The sequence below is a fragment of the Amphiura filiformis genome, chromosome 5 (assembly GCF_039555335.1).
Source record: "Amphiura filiformis chromosome 5, Afil_fr2py, whole genome shotgun sequence".
In the NCBI taxonomy this organism is placed as follows: Eukaryota; Metazoa; Echinodermata; class Ophiuroidea; order Amphilepidida; family Amphiuridae; genus Amphiura; species Amphiura filiformis.
Genome location: NC_092632.1, coordinates 73304773 through 73328115, shown reverse-complemented (window position 1 = coordinate 73328115; position 23343 = coordinate 73304773). Strand labels below are relative to the sequence as shown.

Here is a 23343-nt window from a genome sequence, read left to right as displayed (position 1 = left end):
TATTAAATTTGTCAAAAGACTTTATAATAAATCTTTCACTGGGGAAACTTTCCACAATATCTTACAAGGAGAAGTATACTGCGCCAATAAAGTATCTTTACACTTGGAAAAATAATCACAATTTCAAAACTGAACAATATTGGGGTAAATTTGTTTTTTTTAATAGATGTACTATCTAATTTTGCATATTATGACACCATATTGAATCCAATGTGACCTCAAGAAGTAAAGTTACAAGCAATTGAATAGACGAAGGTTCAGTTTTAAAAGTGACAAACTGGCCTATACAAGGCGCAAAATGATTCCAACAAGCGCAACAAAGAGACAACACAGTTTCTTCAATGAAGCGTTATTTAAAGCAGTTTTTATTTCAGTTTTCACTTCTCTGTACTTTTCATAACTTTCAATTTATTTGTCAGTTTTCTTTTGTTCCTTTTGTTTTAAATTAAAGCCAAACGCATAAATTAGCCATTCACCACTCTCAAACCAGATGTCTAGTCTGTGGAGTTTTGAAACTTTTAAAACTGGACCTTCGTCTAATCAAATGCTTGTAACTTTGCTTCTTGAAGTCGCATTGGATTCAATGTGGTATCATAATGTGCAGGATTAGATGGTGCATCTATTAAAAAAACAAATTTACCCCAATATTGTTCAGTTTGGAAATTGTGATTATTTTTCCAAGTGTAAGGATAATTTATTGGTGCAGTATAGATGTAGATAAGGCCAAAAAAAAGGTTTGTCTCAAAACTTGCATGCTGCTTGTAAAATCGCACAATTTGACAAAAAAAGAAATGCGAAATTTTGTTTATTTCAAAAAAAAAATTTTTATAGTTTTTTCCAGAAAAAATCGGTGAAAATCAGACTTTTTTTTTCAAAATACCATGAAAAAAAGTCAGGAATAAAAAAATATAAAAAAATCGCATTTCGCATTTGTTTTTTAAATTTCTTGTGAGCTTTGAGACAAACCTTTTTTTTTTTTGGCCTAACATGATACAAATGTGACATTTTAGCTGAAAATTAACACAGGTGATGGAAACTAACTTACCACTAACCCATCAATTTAATAAATAACTGCTAAAGGTGCATGAGAAATTAATATTTCTGCTGCATAATGTAGAGCTAATTATAATGGCTGCCACTTTATGATGAAAATAACATGTTTCAGGCATGAGAATTTTCAGGTTGAAACCAGAATTAGGGTTTTTTGGTTGCCAAATTTAACCGATCTTTGGGCTCAGTTTCAAGCTCTTTTCCAGATTTTTCTATCACTTTGGGGTTTTTCAGCTTTTTCATGACAGTTCATTCTCATGTCTGATGTTGAATCCCTGGTGCAGGTATTCATTAAGGCCATTCCAGTTGAAAACCACACACCCCCTATGGAAGACTTACCCTCAATCTCCCACACAGGGGTGGTGTAGATTTCAAATGGAATCACCCATTCAGGTAACTCCATTTGAAATTCACACTCCCTGTGTGGATGATTAATGTCATGTCTTCCAAAATGGGTGTATGGTATGGATTTCATCTGAAATAGCCAATAACAACCACCTTCATTCGCCATTCAAAGTGCTATGGTTCCAATTCAATTTGGGCATCACATTTTGTTGTTGAATTATATTTTTAAAAGTAGTATGCAGCCATTAAACTTGAGTAGATATCTCACTTTTTATTGCCATTCTGCAGTCCGGTCCGACTGCCTGATCAGGAAGCACTGCCGAATCAGGCAGCATGTTGCCGAGTCAGGCAACACAGGCTTTGGTAACCCTTCCGAATTTGACAGACTAAGGACTAAATTGTTCATGGTGATTTTATAAAAGATCGGTGGAAATTTTATTTTGACACACATGAGCTACATGCAAGTTGACAATTTTTCTCAAGGCGAAAAAAAATTTTCACGGGGAGGAAAATAATTTAAATAACAAAACAATTTCTAACGGTTTTTTTAAAAATTTGATTAAAATAAGCAAATTAACTTTATTTTAACTACAATTGATGAAAAATTACTACTAATTGTAAATTCATTGATAATTTTATATATTTTACCTACTTCTTTACTCTAAACTAAGAAATAACGGTATATTAAAAGATGCTCTATTTGAAATAGAGCATTGCATTGTGGGATACCATGCTGCCTGACTCGGCAACATGCTGCCTGATTCGGCAGTACTTCCTGATCAGGCAGTCGGACCGGACTGTTCTGCTGCCAGAGAAGTCAATGCTAACAAAAGCTAGCAGGAAAATCATCCTCTTTATGTATTCACTTTTTTATGACTTGCTTTACTTTTTTACGGGAGAAAGTTTGATTTTATTTTATTATGATTTTGATGGAAAAAACAAGACCTTGTTTACAACAGGAGACAGTTGCAAATTGATTTAGATTTATTTGCTATTGAATTGAGTCGTAATTCAGTGCCAATTATAGTGTAAACAGGTTCGCTATTGTTTGCCAATGGCCTCCAAGCATTCACTAGAGAATTGTATAAACCAGAGTACACGCAGTGAAATAAATTTCTATTTTTTTTTGTATCTGCTGAATAATTTTCACATTTAAAAAAAAATTTCATTAGAAAACTTAAAATTTACTGATATTGTAAACACCCACTGACTAAAATCTAATTACAACTTTTCCATAGTGTAAACAGGTCTAAGACAATGTTTCCCTATTATTTTTCTATTATGAATATAATTTTTAAATCTTGTGTAAAAGGGAGATTGTGGTTAGAATTCCCCCTTCCGGTGCGAGAGGTCCTGGGTTTTGATTCCTGGTGGTGGAAAACTTTCTGGGGTATATTGACTTGGGGAAAAAAACATTGGTAGATTAAATTTAGACGTCCACTCTCCCTCTGTTACAGTGGGGTATAGACGAATCCAATTTCACGCATTCCTGCTCCTCAATGGCAGCCATTAGCCGCAACGGGTACCCAACTATCCCACCTAAAATGTGGGATGATGCGGCCTTGAAGGGTATTATAAACTGCATTCTATCACCCGTGTAACATGTAGGCAAAAGAATGATGACAGTTTACAACACAAAAGAATCTAACATTGAATTTTAAGCGGGTTTCATCCACCCAATTGGGTACTCACAACACCTGTTTGGTGCATGCGGGTACCCAAATATGGCCGACCAAATCCTGACCATGACTTGGCTCGTTGGATTCGTCTATATCAAAGAATCTTGTCCTTTGGAAGGGATGTTAAGCTATTGCTCTCATGTACAGAAGAGCCATTTCTTCTTTTGTTGAATAATTTTAAAATAAAATAAAATAAAATAAAATAATGGAGAAATCCAGCAAAATAATATATTCATCCATAAAATGAAATGTCCCAAGCAAAATATTTGCACACTATTTTTCTTATAGACTGTGTTTACAAACAAGATGAAAACAATAACATTATATCAAAAATAAATCTTTTCTTATCCGAATAAAATTTAATTTTCACATAACCTAGACCATCAGTCTAGTTCTTTTTTACAAAACTTCTTACATGTATAAGCAAGAGAGAAAAGAGTTCAGACTTTTCTTAAGGGATCTGGAATGAGCGTTTTGAGCGTTTCGGCAGTATTTTTTGTGGAACATGAGAGCACACCAGACATATCGTATTGCATTCTGAATATGAAGAATGTCTTTCTAATATCAAATAATTTTCATTTTTTGAAATTTACGATATAATACAGTCCTCGAAGTAAATTTTGAAAATTTTGACCTTTCATATTGAAGATATGGATTTTCTTCATATCTTCAATACGAAAGGTCAAAATTTTCAATTGATCATCAGCTTTTCATCCCACCTACATACACTTTAAGTATAAATCATCAGATTTATAAAGTTTACTTGGAGTACTGTTAAATATCAAAAATATCAATTTTTAACCATTTGCCATAAAATGTGTATTACGTTGCGAATTTCAAAAAATCAAAATTATTTGATATCAGAAGGACATTCTTCGCATTCAGAATGCAATTCGATATGTCCAATGTGCTCTAATGTCCCACAATAAATACTGTCCAAACGTTCATACCCCATCCCTTAACTGTTTTGTCAACATCTAATTTGCAAATGGTTGGCCTTGTTTCACCATTTCACCATAACATGCCATGCACTTACTAGTCCAATCCTAGCATTTTGCAATTTGATGGTGGGAAAAAACCACCAGTTTAAATGTACAATTGAAATTAATATTTAAACTTTTATATTGATTTACAGGTACATCCAAACCCTAACAGACCGTCACATCTTAATAAGCTCAAATATTTTGAGTTTGCAGGGAAAGTAGTAGGCAAGTGCCTTTATGAATCTGCATGCGGCAGCCATTCCAGACAACTAGTCAAAGCAAGGTTTTCTAGATCTTTTCTCGCACAACTCATTGGACTCAGGATAAACTATAAGGTAAGTTTATCAAGTCATAACTGAATAGCTGCCTTTGGAAACTAAATCATTTTTGAAGTAGGTTAAATACCTGGATGTTTATCTCAATTTATTCACCTTTTCGGTATGGTATATGCTTAGTCAGGAGTGTACTGTGATGATGTGCGTAACATCGATGCCGTAATCTCGGTTTAAAAGCCAAAGGTTTTAGGATCGTTTAAATGGTCTCTTTAGAGGGTCTGACTCATCATATGTGATGTGATCAAGCAAAATCAGTCGGAACTTGGAAATATTGATTTTGAGATATAGCCAAACAAAGGAAATATTTCCTTTTGTTTCCTCTTGTTTTGGAAACTCTTTAATTGCTCATATCTTTGGAACTGGTTGTTTAATTTCATTGGGATTTTCTGCAAAATCCAGCTTTGTAAATGCTTTTACCTATCCTATAAGAAGCTGAAAATTTAATATTTCCTAGTTCCGACTTATTTTGCTTGATCGCATCACATATGTGATGTGATCAAGCAAAATAAGTTGGAAGTCGGAATTTTGATTTTTGAGATATAGCCAAACAAAGAAAATATTTCCTTTTGTTTCCTCTGGTTTTGGAAACTATTTGTAATTGCTTTGAGCTATTAAAGTTGCTCAAAGCTTTTAAACTGGTTGTTCAATTTCAATGGGATTTGCTACAAAATGTAGCTATGCAAATCCTTGTTACAATCTAATAAGAAAATGGAAATTGAATATGACCAACTTCAGACTGATTTTGAATGATCACACCACATATAATCATTTGACGATGGTTCTCTAAAATAAAAAGACATTGTGAGGCATGCGGGGTTAGGTTAGCATGCTCTATTCGACACTGACAAATCGGGTTGAGTCCACGCAGAGGTTTGCCTGCCGTGTTATACTTCAGCAATGGAAGTTATCGCATGATGAGCTTCTCCAGGATACTGATTTACAAACCCTCTCTAAGCGCCGTGACGTAGCCATCCTTTGTCATCTATATAAAATCTTCCACAGTCTGTGCTCGTCTCCAAACCCCTTCAGACCCCATCTTCGTCCTACCCTGTGTCACTTAAATTCCTGTGTTGTTGATCCCCCTTTTTGCCGCCTGACTCTTTCTAAGAGATCATTTTATCCATATGCTCCCTCGCTTTGGAATTACCTCCCGGAAGCCATCGTCAAGTCCACATCCCTTCAGGCCTTCAAATTGGCTGTCCAATCCCACCTCTTTTAGCCAGTATCTTTGTGTATTTTCTCAGCTATTTCCTTTTGCTTCTTTTGTCGGTTTGGCATGTTTTGGTACCTTTTTGTGTTTTTATTTATTTTATTTATTCTCTCTGTTTGTTTTTGATGTTATTCATGTATAGGCATCCCTTCAATTTATTACTTGTCAATATTGGGTTTAGCCTGGCGTTTCGCCGAATGTTATAAATAAATACTGTGAACAGCAAATACACCCGGCACAAAAAGAAACTCGTCAGTTATATTCATCCTTGCTGTTCAATAACTTGATAATTTTGGATTATTCTGAAATATTCATTTTGTTAATTGGACTTTTCTTTCTCATTTGACACCCTGTTCGTGAACATTGAGCAAGAATTGACCAAGATATGCGCTACAAACTCTCAAACCCCAAAATGAAAAGTTGCAATTTTAACGATTCAATTGTGCCTGTTACACTGTGTGCTTTATTGATTGGCCCGTGGTGATTGTGTGCAATACAACGATGCGTTCCCATTGAAAATCGTTTGAAAATGCAACTTTTGATTTTGGGGTTTGAGGCTTTGGAGGCGCATATCTTGGTCAATTCTTGTTCGTTTTTCACGAACAGGGTGTCAAATGAGAAAGCAAAGTCCTATTAAAAAAATGTATAGTTCAGAATAATCCAAAATTATCAAGTTATTGAACAGCAAGGATGAATATAACTGACAAGTTTCTTTTTGTGCCGGGTGTAGGTTATAACCCACCTATGTCACTATCAAACTTGTGGTAGGCCTAAGGGAAATACAGAATGACACTAGACTGCAAAGTACCGTAAAACCCCGTCTACAAGCATATAGTGTGCTTCTGATGAAAGCTACATTAATCCAGTCGCCATTATGGAGTTTGAGCAAATAAATTACGGATCCAAGCATTTACAAACAAGTATTATTTTAAGCCCGATCAATTGTATTGGTATATTAACGCTTGCTTCGAATTAATTAAGTTTTTAAAAAACACTATATATACTTGTAGACGGGGTTTTACGGTATTGCCCGTAATGTGGATGCTGAATCTAATAATGAATTTGTCCTACTTATATTTTCAAAAAAGTGTTTTGAGTCATTTTAAGTTTCAAAATTGCCCGCCTTTATCTTTGAGTTAAAGTATAGAAAGTACCAGATTTGCAGAATCTTAACTGAAAACCAGTCATCATGAAGTCATTTGTCATAAATTTGTAATTCAAATCTGTGATGTTATATGTCTTTGCTTTGCAGTACTTTGAGACAGATGACCCAGATTTCTATACAACCAAAGTGCGCTACATTGTGGAGAATGATGTTGAGGATATGGAGCTCACATTTTCAGAGGAAGTATTTGATAGTCATGGTCATCTTGAACAGGTAAAAGTCAGTTTGACAATAACTAAATGTACTAAATATTTAAACCTGTGCTAATTCATCTTAATGTGGCACTTTGTAAAGTGTCACAAAAAGTGGTTCAAATTGCCAGTAAATTCAGAGATATTGAAAGGATGATGAGAAATGGGTATACTTTGTACAAAGTGTTACAAGAAGTGGTTCAGGATGATGTGAAATTATTATACTTATAACTGGCAAGACTCATAACATTGTGGATTGATTATATAGAATGGCATGCACACAGCTGAGGCACAGCACATACGTTAGTTGCTCTTTGAGTAATACATGATTGTCATGTGCTTAAGGGTATACGATGTATTGTTGGTCGAAGCAGCAGGAAAAAAAGTAGTACATAGCATCTTGCAAATGGCAGTGAGCTTTAGCAAAAATTACATTGCTCAATTCATAGCGAGCGAGTAGAAGAATTCAAATTTCACAGATATACTTTAATAGGTCCTGTGGTTCTTGAGTTATGTTGTAAAGAGGGCTGAAACAACAACACTTTTGTAAAATGTACGTAACTCATTAACAACAATAAATTAATTAAGCAAGTTTTTAAAGTATATGATTTGTAGAATAAACTTTTGCAAAACACCAAAGTGTTATTTTTCAATAATATATTGATTCAGATAATGAAAATCAATTTTTTGGCTGCTTTGACCAACAATACCTCGTATACCCTTAAGTGAATTTGTGTGAGGGTAAGTTCCAGGGGTAAGTTAGGTCTTTATTGACGTGTGCAGTCAGTTGCATAGCCAAAAGTTTGCCGATTCAAAAAGAATTGGAAAAAAAGATGAAACTTGTCGCCTGCTGTTGACAGTCGTGTTGAGAGTTAATTATATGTTTGATATGATTTGATGTGATTGAATGTTTCAGGTTGTTGAGTTGATGCCAGGTGGTGCAAGTATTGCAGTCACCAATGAAAACAAGATTCAGTACCTAGATTTATTAGCCCAGCATAGATTAGCTAACAGTGTACAGGACGAGATCGAGGCATTCTTGAAGGGTAAGTTACCAGGGCATTTTGACAAGAAACGGTGAATGGTTCTTATTTTATTTGTGTTTCCATTGATTGATTGGTGGAACTCTCCATATATGATGTGTGTATCATAGAATTTGAAGTCATTTCAGACAATTGATTTTTTCATAAAGCTTAAGTATTTGGTGAGAAGTTGGTCAAATCATCAGCTGATGGTTCTGTTTCTTCACCAGTGGTGTACTCCTCTACCAAAACAAGAGAAAGAGTGGCTGGAATTACCCTCCTAAGTTGTGTTAATGGTACAAATTTGGTGAATTAATAGACGTTGAGACTGCCACTTTGTGTTGTATCAATATAAGACAAAATATGGTGCTAAAAATGTTTATGGAACATCTGAATGCAGTAAAAAGACAACTTTAGTTGCTGGTTTTGCTGTGGTCGCCAAGAAGCAACGGGTCTTTACCATTTGGTGGCAAACTAGCAGTACAACCTTTGTGGTAACAAACAAGCAGTACAGACGTAGGGTTTGTATGCTTTGATCAATACTAATAAGTTATCGCCAAAAACTACTTACTTAAATGCCTTGTATACATAATTGAATGAATACCAGGCCTATACGCACCCCCCCAAATTTGCCAAAGTGTACAAAAAGTCCCAAAATTTCAGAATTTGCGAGCGTGGCGAGCAAAAAAAATCAGGTTTTTTTACAGGTTTTTCGTCAAAAAATGTCCAAATTTTGGAAAGAAAGTCCACTTTTCACAAAATCCCCCCCCCCCCCCGGAAAAAGGTCCACTTTTTCAAAATCAGCACCCCCAAACAAAATCCTGCGTGACGGGCCTGATGAATACTGTCTGTATTGGCTGTGTTGTCAATGAAATCCTCAGTTATTAATGTTCCTTAATGTGGCATCACAGAATAATTATGTTTATGCCAATACTTGGTATAATTGTCCAAATATATTTTTTTTTAAATATGCATGATTTTATCAAGTGTTAAAGAAATGGTCAGTTTGCTCTGTCCAACCTGTTACTTGCAGCAGTGAGTTATACTTTGTGTTTGCCCAGCAGGACTGAATGACCTCATACCAGACAACCTACTCAGTATGTTTGATGAGAACGAATTAGAGTTACTCATGTGTGGCACCTGTGCATTTAGCGTGTCTGAGATGCAAGCACATTATATCCTCTCAGGAGCTGGATATGGATTTGCTAAGGTAAGATTGGCTGAAATGGTTAGATTTCTTTATAGGAATGGGACTTATGAAGTTCAGTTTGTGAAATGTTTTCTTTTTCATGGTACTTCCACATCACACTATCTTGAATTTTAACTCAAGGTTTCATAAGTGATGGCCAGGGGGGAGGGTAGCAGTACAAATACGGGGACGTGCGGCAAACATGGGCGGCATTTTCGGTCTTTTAGTATATCAATGACATCCTTTTCTAGGCCAATTTTGGTATATGGATGGGTCCTTTTTTCAAAATTTTCTGAATTTTTTTGGAAAATATCCCAATTTTGCCTCACTGTAGCCAAAATTTTTGAAATTTTCCTAAAATTTGGGGGAAAAGTTGTAAAAATTAAGACAATTTGTGTTAAATTTGGCAGAAAATTTGGACTTTTGGTATATCGATGGGTCCACATTTCTTGATAAATTGGTATATTGATGGGCCTACTTACAAATTTTCAGCGGCACACCCATATGCAAACCAAACTTAAGTACTCCCTCCTCCCTGGTGATGGCAACACATTTACCCCCAGCTTCTAATCAGAACCCTTGCCAGGTTACACAAGTGTAGTGACCATGACAGTTTTATGATCATCCATTTCCAGTGAGCATGCGAGTGAACCCCACCAGGGAAATCCATTGATTGCAAGACCCACTTGTTGATAACTCCTCAGAGGGTGTAGGTCATGATTTCATAATAACATAACAAATTAATTTGTGACATCTGGGCACAGAGCACGAGCTATTTCTCTATTGATGCTACAGAATGACATGGTTGTCTCAACCCATTTGCTCTAGAAAGAGAATCTTTAACTTGGATCTGACTTTTGTGGCTAGCTTAAAACACTACTGTACCAAGAAACTGAAATTCAATGTTATTAATATCGTGAAAAGCAAACAGACACATGAATGTATTATTTGAGCTTTACCTTACGTTCCCAATTCATACATGAATATGAAAAACAAATGGGCTTTTCCATTTGGGCTTTTCCATCACCCCTTGGAAGACATGACTTGAATCTCCCCCACATGGGTGTAGATTTCAAATGAAGTCACCCCTTCAGGTAACCCCATTTGAAATTCACACTCCCTGTGTCAAAGATTAAGGGCATGTCTTCCATGGAGGATGTATGGATTTCAATTAGGATAGCCCAATTGAATTGCATCTGGAAACACAATAATTTACAGTTATCGACTGCTCAGTGCCAGAAGTGGGCAAGTACAATAGATGCCCTGTGAATATTTGGCAATTTACACACAGTATATTGTACTCAGCTACTGTACTTACCCACTTGTGGCACCGAACAGTCGTTATATTTGGGGTTTTTTTATTGCACAAACTTTAGGTAGTGGACTGGTTCTGGACAGTGGTAGCCAGTTTCACCCAGGAAGAGATGGCTCGTCTGCTGCAATTCACAACAGGTTGTTCTCAGCTACCACCAGGTGGTTTTGCAGAACTCAATCCAAAGTTTACCATCTTGGCTGCACCAACTCATGGATTACTACCTACAGCTCATACATGGTAGGAAAACACAGTTCATGTTATAAGATCAAAAAATATAATAGAAAATCTTGCCAAAACTTGATGCTCTGTGTACTAGCCATAAGCTTCAACATAAAAAGTCCCAAGTTTTGAGATATTTTCTCTAAATATCAAGAGCTATCTTAAGAACACTTAACCAATACTAGGCTTGTTTGTACTCATTTTAATGCATTTTTCATGGTGAGTCTTGAAAATTTACAATTCTAAAATTTGTGAATTTAAAAAAATGTGAAACTCGTCGTCTGCAGTCAACACCCACATGGTGAAGGCTAATGTTAAAATATGCTTTAGAAATATACATACTTTGGAGTTCTATTCCACTGCTAAGTACAGTGCATCTTACTCAATTCAATACACCATTGTCTAAATAAATCGTACACGGCCTAATCAAGCAAGTTGAAGATAGTGTCAACAAAAGTTACTATAAAATATTTACATTGAGCCAACAAAAAATATGTTTGGTTTGCCTTCCACAACCGACCAAAATAATTAGAAATCTTGGGGTTTTTTTGGGTTTTTTTTTTTTTCAATATCATTTTTTAAAAGAAATCTTAAATTTTGACTATATCAAGGACATTTTATATTTGTTATTCACTTATTTTATTCATTAAATGCATTATGCATATTTGATTAAAAACATTTAATTTAGTTCTTCAATCTTTTTATTTTTCTCATTTATTTTGCAAGTAATCAGTATTTAAGTTTTGACCCGATGTTGGATGCTGATTGTGATGCATATCCAAAGGTAGCACTTATATTGATATTGGGCTATTCCATTTAAAATCCCCACTACCCCTGTGGAAGATTTTGGAAATATCTTCCACAGGGGGAAGTTGAATTTCAAATGGAATGAACACATCAGTAGCTCCGTTTGAAACACATCCTCCCTCAGTGGAAGATTCATGTTGAATCTTTCTCAGAGGGTGTATGAAATTCAAATGGAGCTGCTAATGCATTCATTCCATTTAAAATTCATACTCCCTCTGTGGAAGATATTTCCAAAATCTTCCACAGGGGTAGTGGGGATTTTAAATGGAATAGCCCATTAATCCAGTTGTAGAATATTGGAAAGATTTTTATATTTCATGTATCTAATTCTGTTAACAGTTTCAATCAGCTGTGCCTGCCAACATATGACAGCATAGAACACTTACAGAAAGCAGTTGTGGTTGCCATCAATGAAGGCAGCGAGGGATTTGGACTCATCTAACTATGTTGGACAACTCTTTCTCATTCTGCCACCTGGTAATCTTCAAAGGCTGGTGTTTCCAGGGTTGGTGCTTTATTATGCCATCGATGAAGGCAGTGAGGGATTTGGACTCATCTAACTATGTTGAACAACTCTTTCTGCTCCTGTCACCTGGTCATCTCCAAAGGGTGGATTGGACTCATCTAGCTACACTAAACAACTCTTTGTCCTCCTGCCACCTGGTGATCTCCAAAGGCTGGTGTATCTAGGGATGGTGTATTATTATTATGTCATCAATGAAGGCAACGAGAGATTGGACTCATCAAACTACACTGGACAACTCTTTCTCCTCCTGTCATCTGATAATCTCCAAAGGGCGGACTGGACTCATCTAACTACACTGAACAACTCTTTCTCCTCCTGCCACCTGATGATCTCCAAAGCCCACTGTTTAATCCCAAGTTGCTGTGATCTAGGCAAGGACTCCCTCACAAAGTTATTTTGTAATTGTGTATACCCATTATGCAGAAAGTAAGGTGTATTACACTTTACAGGCATGTATTATTCCATGTATTCAAGTACATGTTACATTAAAGAGGTAAACGTGACCATGTTTTGTGTACATGGGTTGCTAGTTTCATATAGTTGAAAAAAGTCGAATGTTTTTACCCAAACAAAGCAACATGTTGCTTAATTAAAATAAGCGTGTTACAAATATGCACCATGTTTGTTTCAGACTTTATTTATATCTTCTTCAAGCTACATGGTAGGAGACAACATATCCTCACCTAAGGCCATCTTAATCTAATATAGTTCATCTCAAAACCCTTCCCAAGTTAAAAACCTAATTTTTTTTTTTACTTTAATTTTTTTATCTGTGGGACAAGCGTTTTGACAAGAATAGACCACCTTTTCATCTCTCAAGGAAGTTTCACTGTGGTCAAGATGAAGAATTTTATTTAGAATTTCGATTTAGGCTATTTTGACGTCTGACGATGTCAGACGTGAGATTTTTGTGTGGTAAATTTGAAAAAAAAAATGTAAACGGTGGGACAAAAATGAATAACACGCAAAACGTGGGTGATTTTACTAAAGTGTGTGGGGGCTTTGAGACAAACTATTAAATTAAGATGATCGAATGTGTAATATTTGACTTATTTGCAAAATCAGGACTTGCTTGTAAGATCTAAATGTCAAAGGTTACCTGTAGTCTGCATGGATTTCAAACAATGTTCTGGTATGTATGACAATAAGACCTTACTGCTATGAACATGAACACATTGTTCCTACAAATTTGTATATTAATCATGCAGATTTGTAGGAATTTTTATATTATATAATATATATATTTATTTATTTCTGTGAGTTTCAAACTTTCCCTGTGATGTATTTTGTTGATGTAACTACTTGACACGTCATGTGTAGTACTAATATTATGTGCAACATACCATTGCAATATTGTCATGAGGTCTTTGTGTCATATGTCAATGTCAATAATCTTTGAATTTGTATCAAAAGTTTCTTAACATTTACTGTGTTTTTTGACAGTGTTATTTTTTTGAACTTATTAGTAAAAAGTAATAAATGAATATAAAGTATGTATTGTACTTTTTTGATGTGCAATGAAAGTATGGATTTGAAATGTAACTTAAACTACAAGAGTATGAGGAGACTATTTATTTTCACACTGAAATATAGTTGAAGAGCTCATGAAAATTGTAGAAAGAGCTCATTAAAGTTGTTGCAATAGTTTGAGTTATAGTATTTACCCCGTAATGGGCAATTTCTTTTGAAATCCATACCCCAATGAAAAACCTGACCTTAATCTTCTACACGGGGAGTGTGAATATCAAATGGCATTACCTGAATGTGGGACTCCATTTGAAGTATACACCCCCTGTGTGGAAGATTAAGGTCATGTCTTCCATAGGGGGTGTATGGATTTCAACCAAAATAGCCCAATTACATCATGAGATTTAGTGTACTTGTATTACCCACTGAATTAGTTACCCAGATTAAAGATTTCTTAAAATATGTGACACGATCAAGGGAAATGAGTCAGATGTCGCTAATATTCATTTTGAGATATTGGTAAAGAAAGTGTTAAAATTCTTTTGTTTTTTATTGTTTTTAGGGATTGATAAATTTATGTAACTTAGCGAAGAAAAGTCGTATCAACATGGGATTTTCAGTTTCTGAAAGCTCTAAATGACCCCCTTAGAATCATGTATAAAACTCATTTTTAACCAGGGTCGACATGTGACTCATTCCCCTTGATCATGTCACATATAATAAATACCTCCCAATGGAGAAGCTGTGGTAAAACACTTTTGTTTCTCCCCTTACCTTCATGTATACATTTTATAATATCTATAAATGTGACTGTGATTTAGCAATTTGAAGAATTCAATTATCAGGACAGAGAATTATACCAAAATTATGCAGTGAAATACATACTGAACTTGATGTACGAAATCATTAATGTGTGTGATATATTGACTTGATTTAGTATTTGTTCAAACAAGTTGATGACATCATTTTTCAGTTAAATCATGATGGTAAGTAAAGAAAGGCAACCCCAACAGAACTGTTATTATCCATTCCAGCTCCAGTGATGCCTCATTCATTTCCCTGGACTTTTGGATTCATTGAAATAGTTATTAGCATTTTACTGTGGAAAATCACTATAACAGGGCCGCAATGCTAGTTTTCATGCCCCTCCAATGAACATTTGCCTATACCCTGGAAAATATACACGAGGTGTCACTTGAGTTAAAACAGATAATAATATAAAGAATTCTACTTGGAGTGGTCTATGTATGAGATCAGAACTACATGAAGTTAATTTTTGCATTCAATAACATTTCTGGTAAAATAGTGCATGTTGCTTTTAATAAAACAGATACACATAAAGATTAAATTTGACAGAAATGATTGTTCTGGTACAAGGTATCATCCCCACTTGGCAAATATTATAAACATCTCAAAAAAAGTAACTAACCCCCTTTAAATAATGACCATTATTCAAAAACGGGCTATCATATTACAAATCTGTAAAATGCGTTGGAAGCAGAATTTATTTCTGCACATTTTGACAGCTCGTTTGTAGCAATTGTCAAAATATTGACGTTGCAGCGTACATTCAAATCAATGTAACCCAAGATTTGAAAGTTGCAGTAAAATCTATTGATTTGTATTCAGTATAATGGAAGGAAATTTTGTGTAATGATATCTGAGTGTTTTTGTATTGTTGTAAGTGCAACTTTCAAATCTGGACATCACTACATTAAATTGATCAGTGTTTGATTGTTTTGTAGGCTATCATATCAAATGAGGTGTCAAAATGCGCATAAATAAATTCTGCTTCCAACGCATTTTACGGATTTTGTAATACAGTAGCCCGTTTTTGTGTAATGGCCATTATTTAAGGAGGGTTAGTTACTTTTTTTGAGGTGTTTATAAAGTAGATTACCCCATGCTTTTTGCTGCTTCTTATATTGCAGGCCTCTTTTAATAACAGAATTAGAAAGCAAACTCAATTTAAAATGGGCGTGACCCAATTAACTGCCACTATTTTGCATCATCAATCCTGAGACTTTGGTATCAGAAAACAGCTCATTTTTTTTTCTCATTACCCCAGTAAAATTCAACACTCAAGATTTCTTTTGTTTAGAGGGTGTGAATTAAAATGTGGTGAAGTGTGGTAACCACAGCCGGAAGTGTGTACTATCCTATGGGGCATTATTATACAAATTTCGGATTCTCATATCAAAATCACTGGAGCAATACAACTCCAAATTTGGAAATTTTTTTAATGGTAGACCTCAATATAAGATAGAAAACAGAACATAAAAAATGGGGCCATGCCCCTTTAAAGAGTAGCATACCCAGGGTAACTAAAATGGTAGTATAACACAGCGTAGTTTATCAAATAAACATTTTATAATGACAAACTGCTGGCAGTTATTACTAAATCAAAAAATGAATTTTCATAATATCTAAAGAATATCAGTATACTTCTAGTTTTAGATAGTAGTCTAGTTGTACATCTAATAATTGACCATTGTGTACCACTGGTACCATTGTGCGTATTATGTGTTTGGTCTTTTGAATAATGAATCATATTTTGTATCTTTATTTATTTTTCTTCATCATGTAAGCAAGGCATCTTTTTTGCCATTGAAATGTCATTTAATACAAACATATTTTGAAAATATAAGTTATGCATAATTTAGCTGTAATTTATACCAATTCCTTGGTAGCTGTACACTGTCCTGCTTGAAGTTTGTATGGATATTACCTATCAAAAATGAGATGTGCACAAAATGCTGTTTCTGAGTGTTTTGGCCTGCTCTGCTTAAGGGATCTAGAATGAGCGTTTATGGCGTTTCGACAGTATTTTTGTGGGACATGAGAGCACCTCAGGCGTGTCAATTGCATTCTGAATACTGAAGCATGTCTTTCTGATATCAAATAATTTTCATTTTTGAAATTCACGATATAATACAAATTTTATGACAAATTATTAAAATTTGATATTTTTCAAATTTTTGATATATAACAGTCCTCGAAATAAATTTTATAAATCTAATGATATACTAGTATTCTTAAAGTGTATGTAGCCGGGAGGAAAAGCCAACGATCAATTGAAAATTTTGACCTGTAGTATAGAAAATATAGATATTTTATCCCCCAAAAGACCTATTTTTTTTGGTGTTATGGAAAAAAAAATCCATATCTTCAATACTGAAAAGGTCAAAATTTTCAATTGATCGTCGGCTTTTCATCCCACCTACATACACTTTAAGTATAAATCATCAGATTTATAAAGTTTACTTCTAGTACTGTTAAATATCAAAAATATCAATTTTTAATGATTTGCCATAAAATGTGTATTACATTGCGAATTTCAAAAAATCAAAATTATTTGATGTCAGAAGGGCATTCTTCGTATTCAGAATGCAATTCGATATGTCTGATGTGCTCTAATGTCCCACAATAAATACTGTCCAAACGTTCATACCCCATCCCTTAAGAGATCCCAATATATGACCTGATCCGATCCATTCAGGCTAAAGTCAGAAATATTGAAAATTGAGTTACTACCATTACTGACATGCCCAGTACCTATACTTACTGATGTTGAATTCCCAGGTCTCTTGAATACTTGGTTGTATTAATTATGATCATTAGGCCAATGGAACTCGATTATTAGTTTCCGATTGGATGTTTGAAAGAAAGGACGAGGTCACTATTTCATTATTCATTATTCGGTCTCTTTTCATTAATCATTATGTCAACAAAATCAATGATTTTATGAACAGCTTTCTCCAAATTTAGGTACCCCACCAGTACCAAAGTTTATTGTTGATGAAAGACCATCTCAAAACAGGTATTAATGCTTAGATCATCTTCACAAACATTTTGCAACAGATTGAGAAAAGATTTGAATTTGTTTTTATTAAAATGAAAAGAAATTATGACTAGAAACATGATGAGGTAATCCTTAAATTTCCATTATTTACTACATCCTCTACCCCTACAACTAAGAAAAACTGCTCATTATGATCAGCAGGGGATGTCAGCCATTTTGAAAGTATCAATTTTGATTATTTCCATCTCAATTTTCAGATAATTGACTTTTTAATGAAAATAATGAAAGTTTTGGTCAAATTGAAAAGATGACGCGGGCGGTCAATAGGAAACTCACAATCGAGTTCCATTAGCCTTATATATTAATTTCCTTATGTTTTTTTATTGTTTTTTTCTCCTCATTTTTCTTATCTCAGTTTCATTATTGCCGACTTTAGCCTGACTGGGCTAGATCTGGTCACACTTATGATTTTCTTCTGATTCAGTATTTATGTAGTCAAAATCATGTTTTAAAGGTGAAACAAAATCAAATGTGTGTAATTCACAGTATTGTAGCTAGTATTTATATTGTATACTTGGTTGAAAAAATGATAGCATATGAAGCACATCGCTGTACCTTTTGTTATACTTTTTGCACATTTTTGTACATGCAAGATATTCTTTCTTGCATTTTTGGTGCAAATGATATAATTTCCCATGCTTTTCAAATCAGTTGTGATCAAAATTTCATTACTAAGACATGTTTATGTGATATTGAATATGATATGATGAAGCTCTAATGATTCTTATATATTTTGTGATGTTATTACATGTATGTTTTTGTGTTTGAACAAATGAAAACACTCCCATGGTGGAAAGTTTTATGAAGTAGAATTAGATTGATACACTTGCTCCGTGACATACACAGAAACACTAGAAAGCTGCATGTGTCGTCGTAGATCATTAGTTATTATTTGTGGCACATGTGGCAGTTCAAATAGAACCAGGGGTCCATTTCACTAAACTTTTAATCCTTCGTAAAGTTACGAATACCCAATACCAGACGTAACTTTACGAAGGGTCCATGTAGTCGAAGGGTACCATTCGTAAGTAAGTTTATTGAAATGGAACTTACGACTCATGGTAAGTTACGAACGATTTTGAGACTTAAAGTTTAGTGAAATGGACCCCAGGCATCTTCACGTTGCAGGTCAGCTCAAAGCTGACAGTATTTCTCACACTTGTGTCATCATAACTCAGCAGGCTACATTTCCATTTATTTTTGTCCAAGTCTGGTGCTAATTACTTGAATGTTAAATGCTATGCATGTCAAACTATAATTTAGTCCCATGTTGCTGTAAGTGTTGCTCTTGACTCATCCTCATTGTCCTACAAAAAAAGTGGTACTTAAGTGAAATGAAGTGAAAAGTCTCTGTAAGTTTGTGATATAAAATGAAACCATGTAGAAATGTAGTGAGAACAATAGTGCAATATCCAATGAGGTAGAATCAAAGAGTACCAACTCTGCCATGTTTGCGGGTCGCTCATGGAGGCCACTTCATGTTCCTCTGGATTATTTCGCTATTCATCTGGCAAACTTGGTTGTCTATATTTTGCATGTAACACATCGTGCCAGAAACATGTGCTAAGCACTGTATGCTCAAACTTAAAGATGCAAATAATAATTTGATTCCTGGTCCTTGCTAATGAATGCCAGAGGTACATTAATTGGCCTCCATGAGTGACAAACGAAGATGGCGGATTTGCCATAGTGCAACGCATAGAGCAATTTTGAGTTGGTGCTCTTTGGGTGTAATATCTTTGGCAATATCTTAAATAAAATAATCTAAAACTAGTGCACAAATGTAGAGATGAAAAGTGTTTCAATCTCAAGATAATTTTTTTTTCAAACTGGGTGTCGGTCAGTCAATTATGTTTATGATATAGAGTTCTGTTTATTTGAGTAATGATATGTAGGATGTTCCCCCCATACCGCTCTCCCATACTTGCAGTTTCACTTTTGTTTTATAACCATGAACCTAATAAAATATGTCAACAAAATTCAAATTGACTTGGAAAAAAAGTTAACTCTCAGGATACTAAAATCATGTTTACAGATTGAAAATAAAAGTCACATTGTTTAGTCCAGTGTGAGTATGGTCATTAAGCACAGACCTTTTATTTGTTTACCAAAAAACAAGAAGTAGACATACTGTATTTTATCTAATTGATGCCACTCTCTAATAAACACTGCCATCTTTGTCAAAGAAGTGACCAAAATGCAGAAATATGGATGATTAGCATGGCGAAATTTCATGGGCAAATCCTATTCCAACTTATACATTTCCATCCAATTCATCACCACATAGTAGAATGTTCATACATTTAACTAAATAAATCACATCCTTGCCTAAAAATGCACTTACAAATCTAATTTTGTAGTATTTTCTGTTAATATGTGGTTCCCGTATACATTGTAGACACTGCCATGTTGTATTTCAAACTGGAAGTCGCATTTCGTGATTTCCCGGAAGTCATATTTTGTGTGTTTTTTTCATTGAAAATTCACTTCTAAAAAGAAAAGCCTTTAAAAATGTTACGCCCTGGGGGCATTAATTAGAGGCAATATGGTACCTGAGCAGTGGCGTGTCCAGGGGGGCTTTGGGTGCTGAAGCCCCCCGCACTTTGTTAAAAACATGTAAAATCATCCGTTTTTTGGCGATTTTGGCCATTAAGCCCCCCGCATAAATCTGAAAGCCCCTCTGGGCCCCTCGCAGGAAAAGATCATGGACACGCCGGTGCTGAAGTTATGATAAATACATGAAGTTAATATAAAAACATAATATTTTCCCTATTCCAAGTTTCAAAGCCATGTAGCTGAAATTTGACTGGACTGGTATATTTCTGAATTTGGTCGACACAGTTAATGTTGTACATGCACATATCCACAGATTTGAAATCTGTAACTGTAAATTCATCACATTGTGTTTTATATTTGACAAGTGCTAATATTGTATCGTGAATTTATGTTTTCATAAATATCAATAAATGTAAACAATCTCAAATATCTTTAAATATGTTTGTCTTTCTCAATTTTGTAAACATTACATTTAAAATTTAGCATTTCAGGCCATTGGGTTTAGCTACAAGTTGCAATTTCAGAAAACTGGTTTAGAAAATGGGCAGTTTACCCCAATTTTCTCAAAAAAAGTTTAAATTTTAGAGAATGGGTGATATTTCCCAACTTCTGAAAAAAATAAGAAAAGAGTGCAAATTTTTCATTAGCCAAATTAGTAACAAATCTGCAGAAATGTGGCCCATTTAGCTTCGTTTTGAATAAAAAAACGGTTTCAAAGTCCAGAAAATGTTATTTGTGAGTGTCTTTTTCATCAAATTTTTGGGTTTTTTTTCTGTTTCAGAATCCAAAATCAAGAACCACTCCCTCTATTTTTTTGTCACTACAATCATCAATTTTGTTGATGATTCACTTCAGTTTTTGAACATAATAATTATGAGATACTTGTATTATACACCATAAATATTGAGGGTTCAGAACCAGAAAGTCATAACTCACTTTGACCAGCTCTTTGACCATTTTGACAAAATGAGCATAAAGTTGGCTTCTTGCTCTGGTCTTCAAAAACCAATATTTTCTCCACAATGTCTTTTGTTTTTCTATTGAATTTTGTAATGATTAATGGACTGTATCTTCTATAATGTCCTGGCAACTTGATGCTCATTTTGTGGGAGCAGATGATTGTGAGTTGAGGCTTTCTGGCTCTCAACCCTTGATATATTATATTCAAGTTCATATTATACAGTCTTTTTAAGGGGTACTACTCCCTGGTCAATTTTGTGCCTATCTTTGCATTTTTCTCAAAAATGATAGCACATTGGGGACAAGTAAGATATGTATATTAGGGAGTGTTCAGAAATACTTTGGTGGGGTGGGCTGGTAAAAGGGGGGGGGGGCAAAAAAAGTTTTGGACCTTAAAAGAGGGGGGACCAAAAAGTTTTAGGTGGTAGGAAAGGGGGGGCCAAAAAAGTTTTCCTCTTCAAAACCCAAAATTTTCCTCTTCAAAACCCAAAATTTTTGCACGCTTCGCGCGCATTGAGATCCTCTATATCACTTTTAACATGGCCAAGTTGGGGGGTTTTCAGTGCTTTTGTTTGAAAACATGATGTGTACACAAATCTATTAATTAATATAGGCCTAACATTAAAGATGATCAGCAATATGCAACATCTGGGTTGGTCTAAGAAATACTGGCACTTTTTATCATAGAATTTTATATCTCTTCAAAGTAGGCTACAAATATGATTTAATGTACCAATCTGATCAAAATACAATGAAATCAAGAAAATATTGCAAATAAATTGGATTTCTTTGCACGTAAACTGCACACTTTGCAAAATTATTTTGTACACATAGGCCCATGGGTAGATTTAAGGGTACTACACCCCTGACCAATTTTGTGCCTATTTTTGCATTTTTCTCAAAAATTATAGCGCATTGGTGACAGGTAAGATATGTACATCTAGGGGCAAGGACTACAACTACTGCACTGAAAGTTCAGCAACTCAAGGCAAGTAGTTATTGATTTATTGATCAAATATTGGTTTTCCCTCATTTTTGACTGTAACTCCACAACTGTTGTCTGTGCTAAAATAAAATTTCCAGTGCAGTAGTTGTTGTCCTTGTCCCTATAATATACATATCTTACTTGTCACCAATGCGCTATAATTTTTGATCAAAATGCAAAAATAGGCACAAAATTTGGCAGGGGTGTAGTACCCCCTTAACATAGGGCAGAGTGGGCACAGGCCCAGGTACCACGGTCTTTGGGGCCAAAACTAATATCTGTGTACATTTGCGTGACCAAATTAATCTCATATTTGACCATTTTAGCTTTTTGCATAAATCCGTTCCAATATTAAAATATTTGACCATTCAAGCTTCAATATGGCCAATATATATTTTTTGCGTGGTTCACGCGCATTTGTACTGTCATATTTAAAAAAAATAGCCACAGATCCAAATTATGCTGATGTGCCTATGAACCTCCAAATAAATCCTTTATTTCATTTATCCCTGTAAAATCAGATAAACACCCTGATTTTGGGACAAATCTAAATTAAGTATAAAATGAAAATTTCCTTGTGCTTGTATTTCATACGCAATTGTCCAACCGGGAATGTTTCAAACATTTACCTCCCTCAATGATATGTGACCTAGATAACACACCACTGGAAACAACACTATTAAGTAAGGCTGGCATTTTCGGTCGGGTAAACAGGTACCCGCCCGAGATTACATTACCGGGTAGGAAATACCCTCCCAGGTACCTGAAATTAAAAAAAAAAAAAAAAAAATTTTTTTTTTTTTAAAGTTTTTATTTTTCGGTTTTGTAGTGTCCCTGGACCTAGACCTAAATGCTAGGATCATTCATGGTTGACCTAAAAAAAAAAAAAAAATTCAAGATATTTTGTTATTTTAATATGAAAATTGATAATTTGTATTCATGTCATAGTCTATTAATGATTTCAAAATGCATTCAAATTCAATACATTTTGAAATCATTAATAGACTATGACATGAATACAAATGATCAATTTTCATATTAAAAATAACAAAATATCTTGAATTTTTTTTTTTTTTTTTTTTAGGTCAACCATGAATGACTACAAAACCGAAAAAATAAAACTTAAAAAAAAAAAAAAAAAAAAATCCATTTTTTTTTTTTTAATTATTTTGGTACCGGTTACCACCGAAAATTGCGGCGGTACCGGTACAAAATTACCCGAAAATGCCAGGCCTACTATTAAGTATATTTGTTATACAATGGGGGGGGCCAAAAAAGTTTTTTCTGTCAAAAGGGGGGGGTCCAAAAAGTTTAGCGGGCCATCGAGGGGGGTCAAAAAAGTTTTCGAGCGAAAAATTTGAGGTAGACCAGCCCCCCCTACCAAAGTATTAATGAACACTCCCTTATTGGGGCAAGGACTACAACTACTGCACTGAAAATTCAGCAACTCAAGGCAAGTAGTTATTGATTTATTGAT

General features: G+C 34.6%; 1 protein-coding gene across 1 annotated transcript in view; it reads left to right on the top strand.

The window, feature by feature from the left end:
* Positions 1-13966, top strand: part of LOC140153684 (apoptosis-resistant E3 ubiquitin protein ligase 1-like) — a 46070-nt gene extending 32104 nt beyond the window's left edge. Inside the window, 6 exon segments of the mRNA XM_072176493.1 lie at positions 4210-4392; positions 6855-6980; positions 7875-8004; positions 9045-9190; positions 10546-10721; positions 11850-13966. Coding sequence (XP_072032594.1) covers positions 4210-4392; positions 6855-6980; positions 7875-8004; positions 9045-9190; positions 10546-10721; positions 11850-11952 — 864 coding nt within the window. The 3' untranslated portion in view covers positions 11953-13966.
* Positions 13967-23343: the final 9377 nt, after the last annotated feature.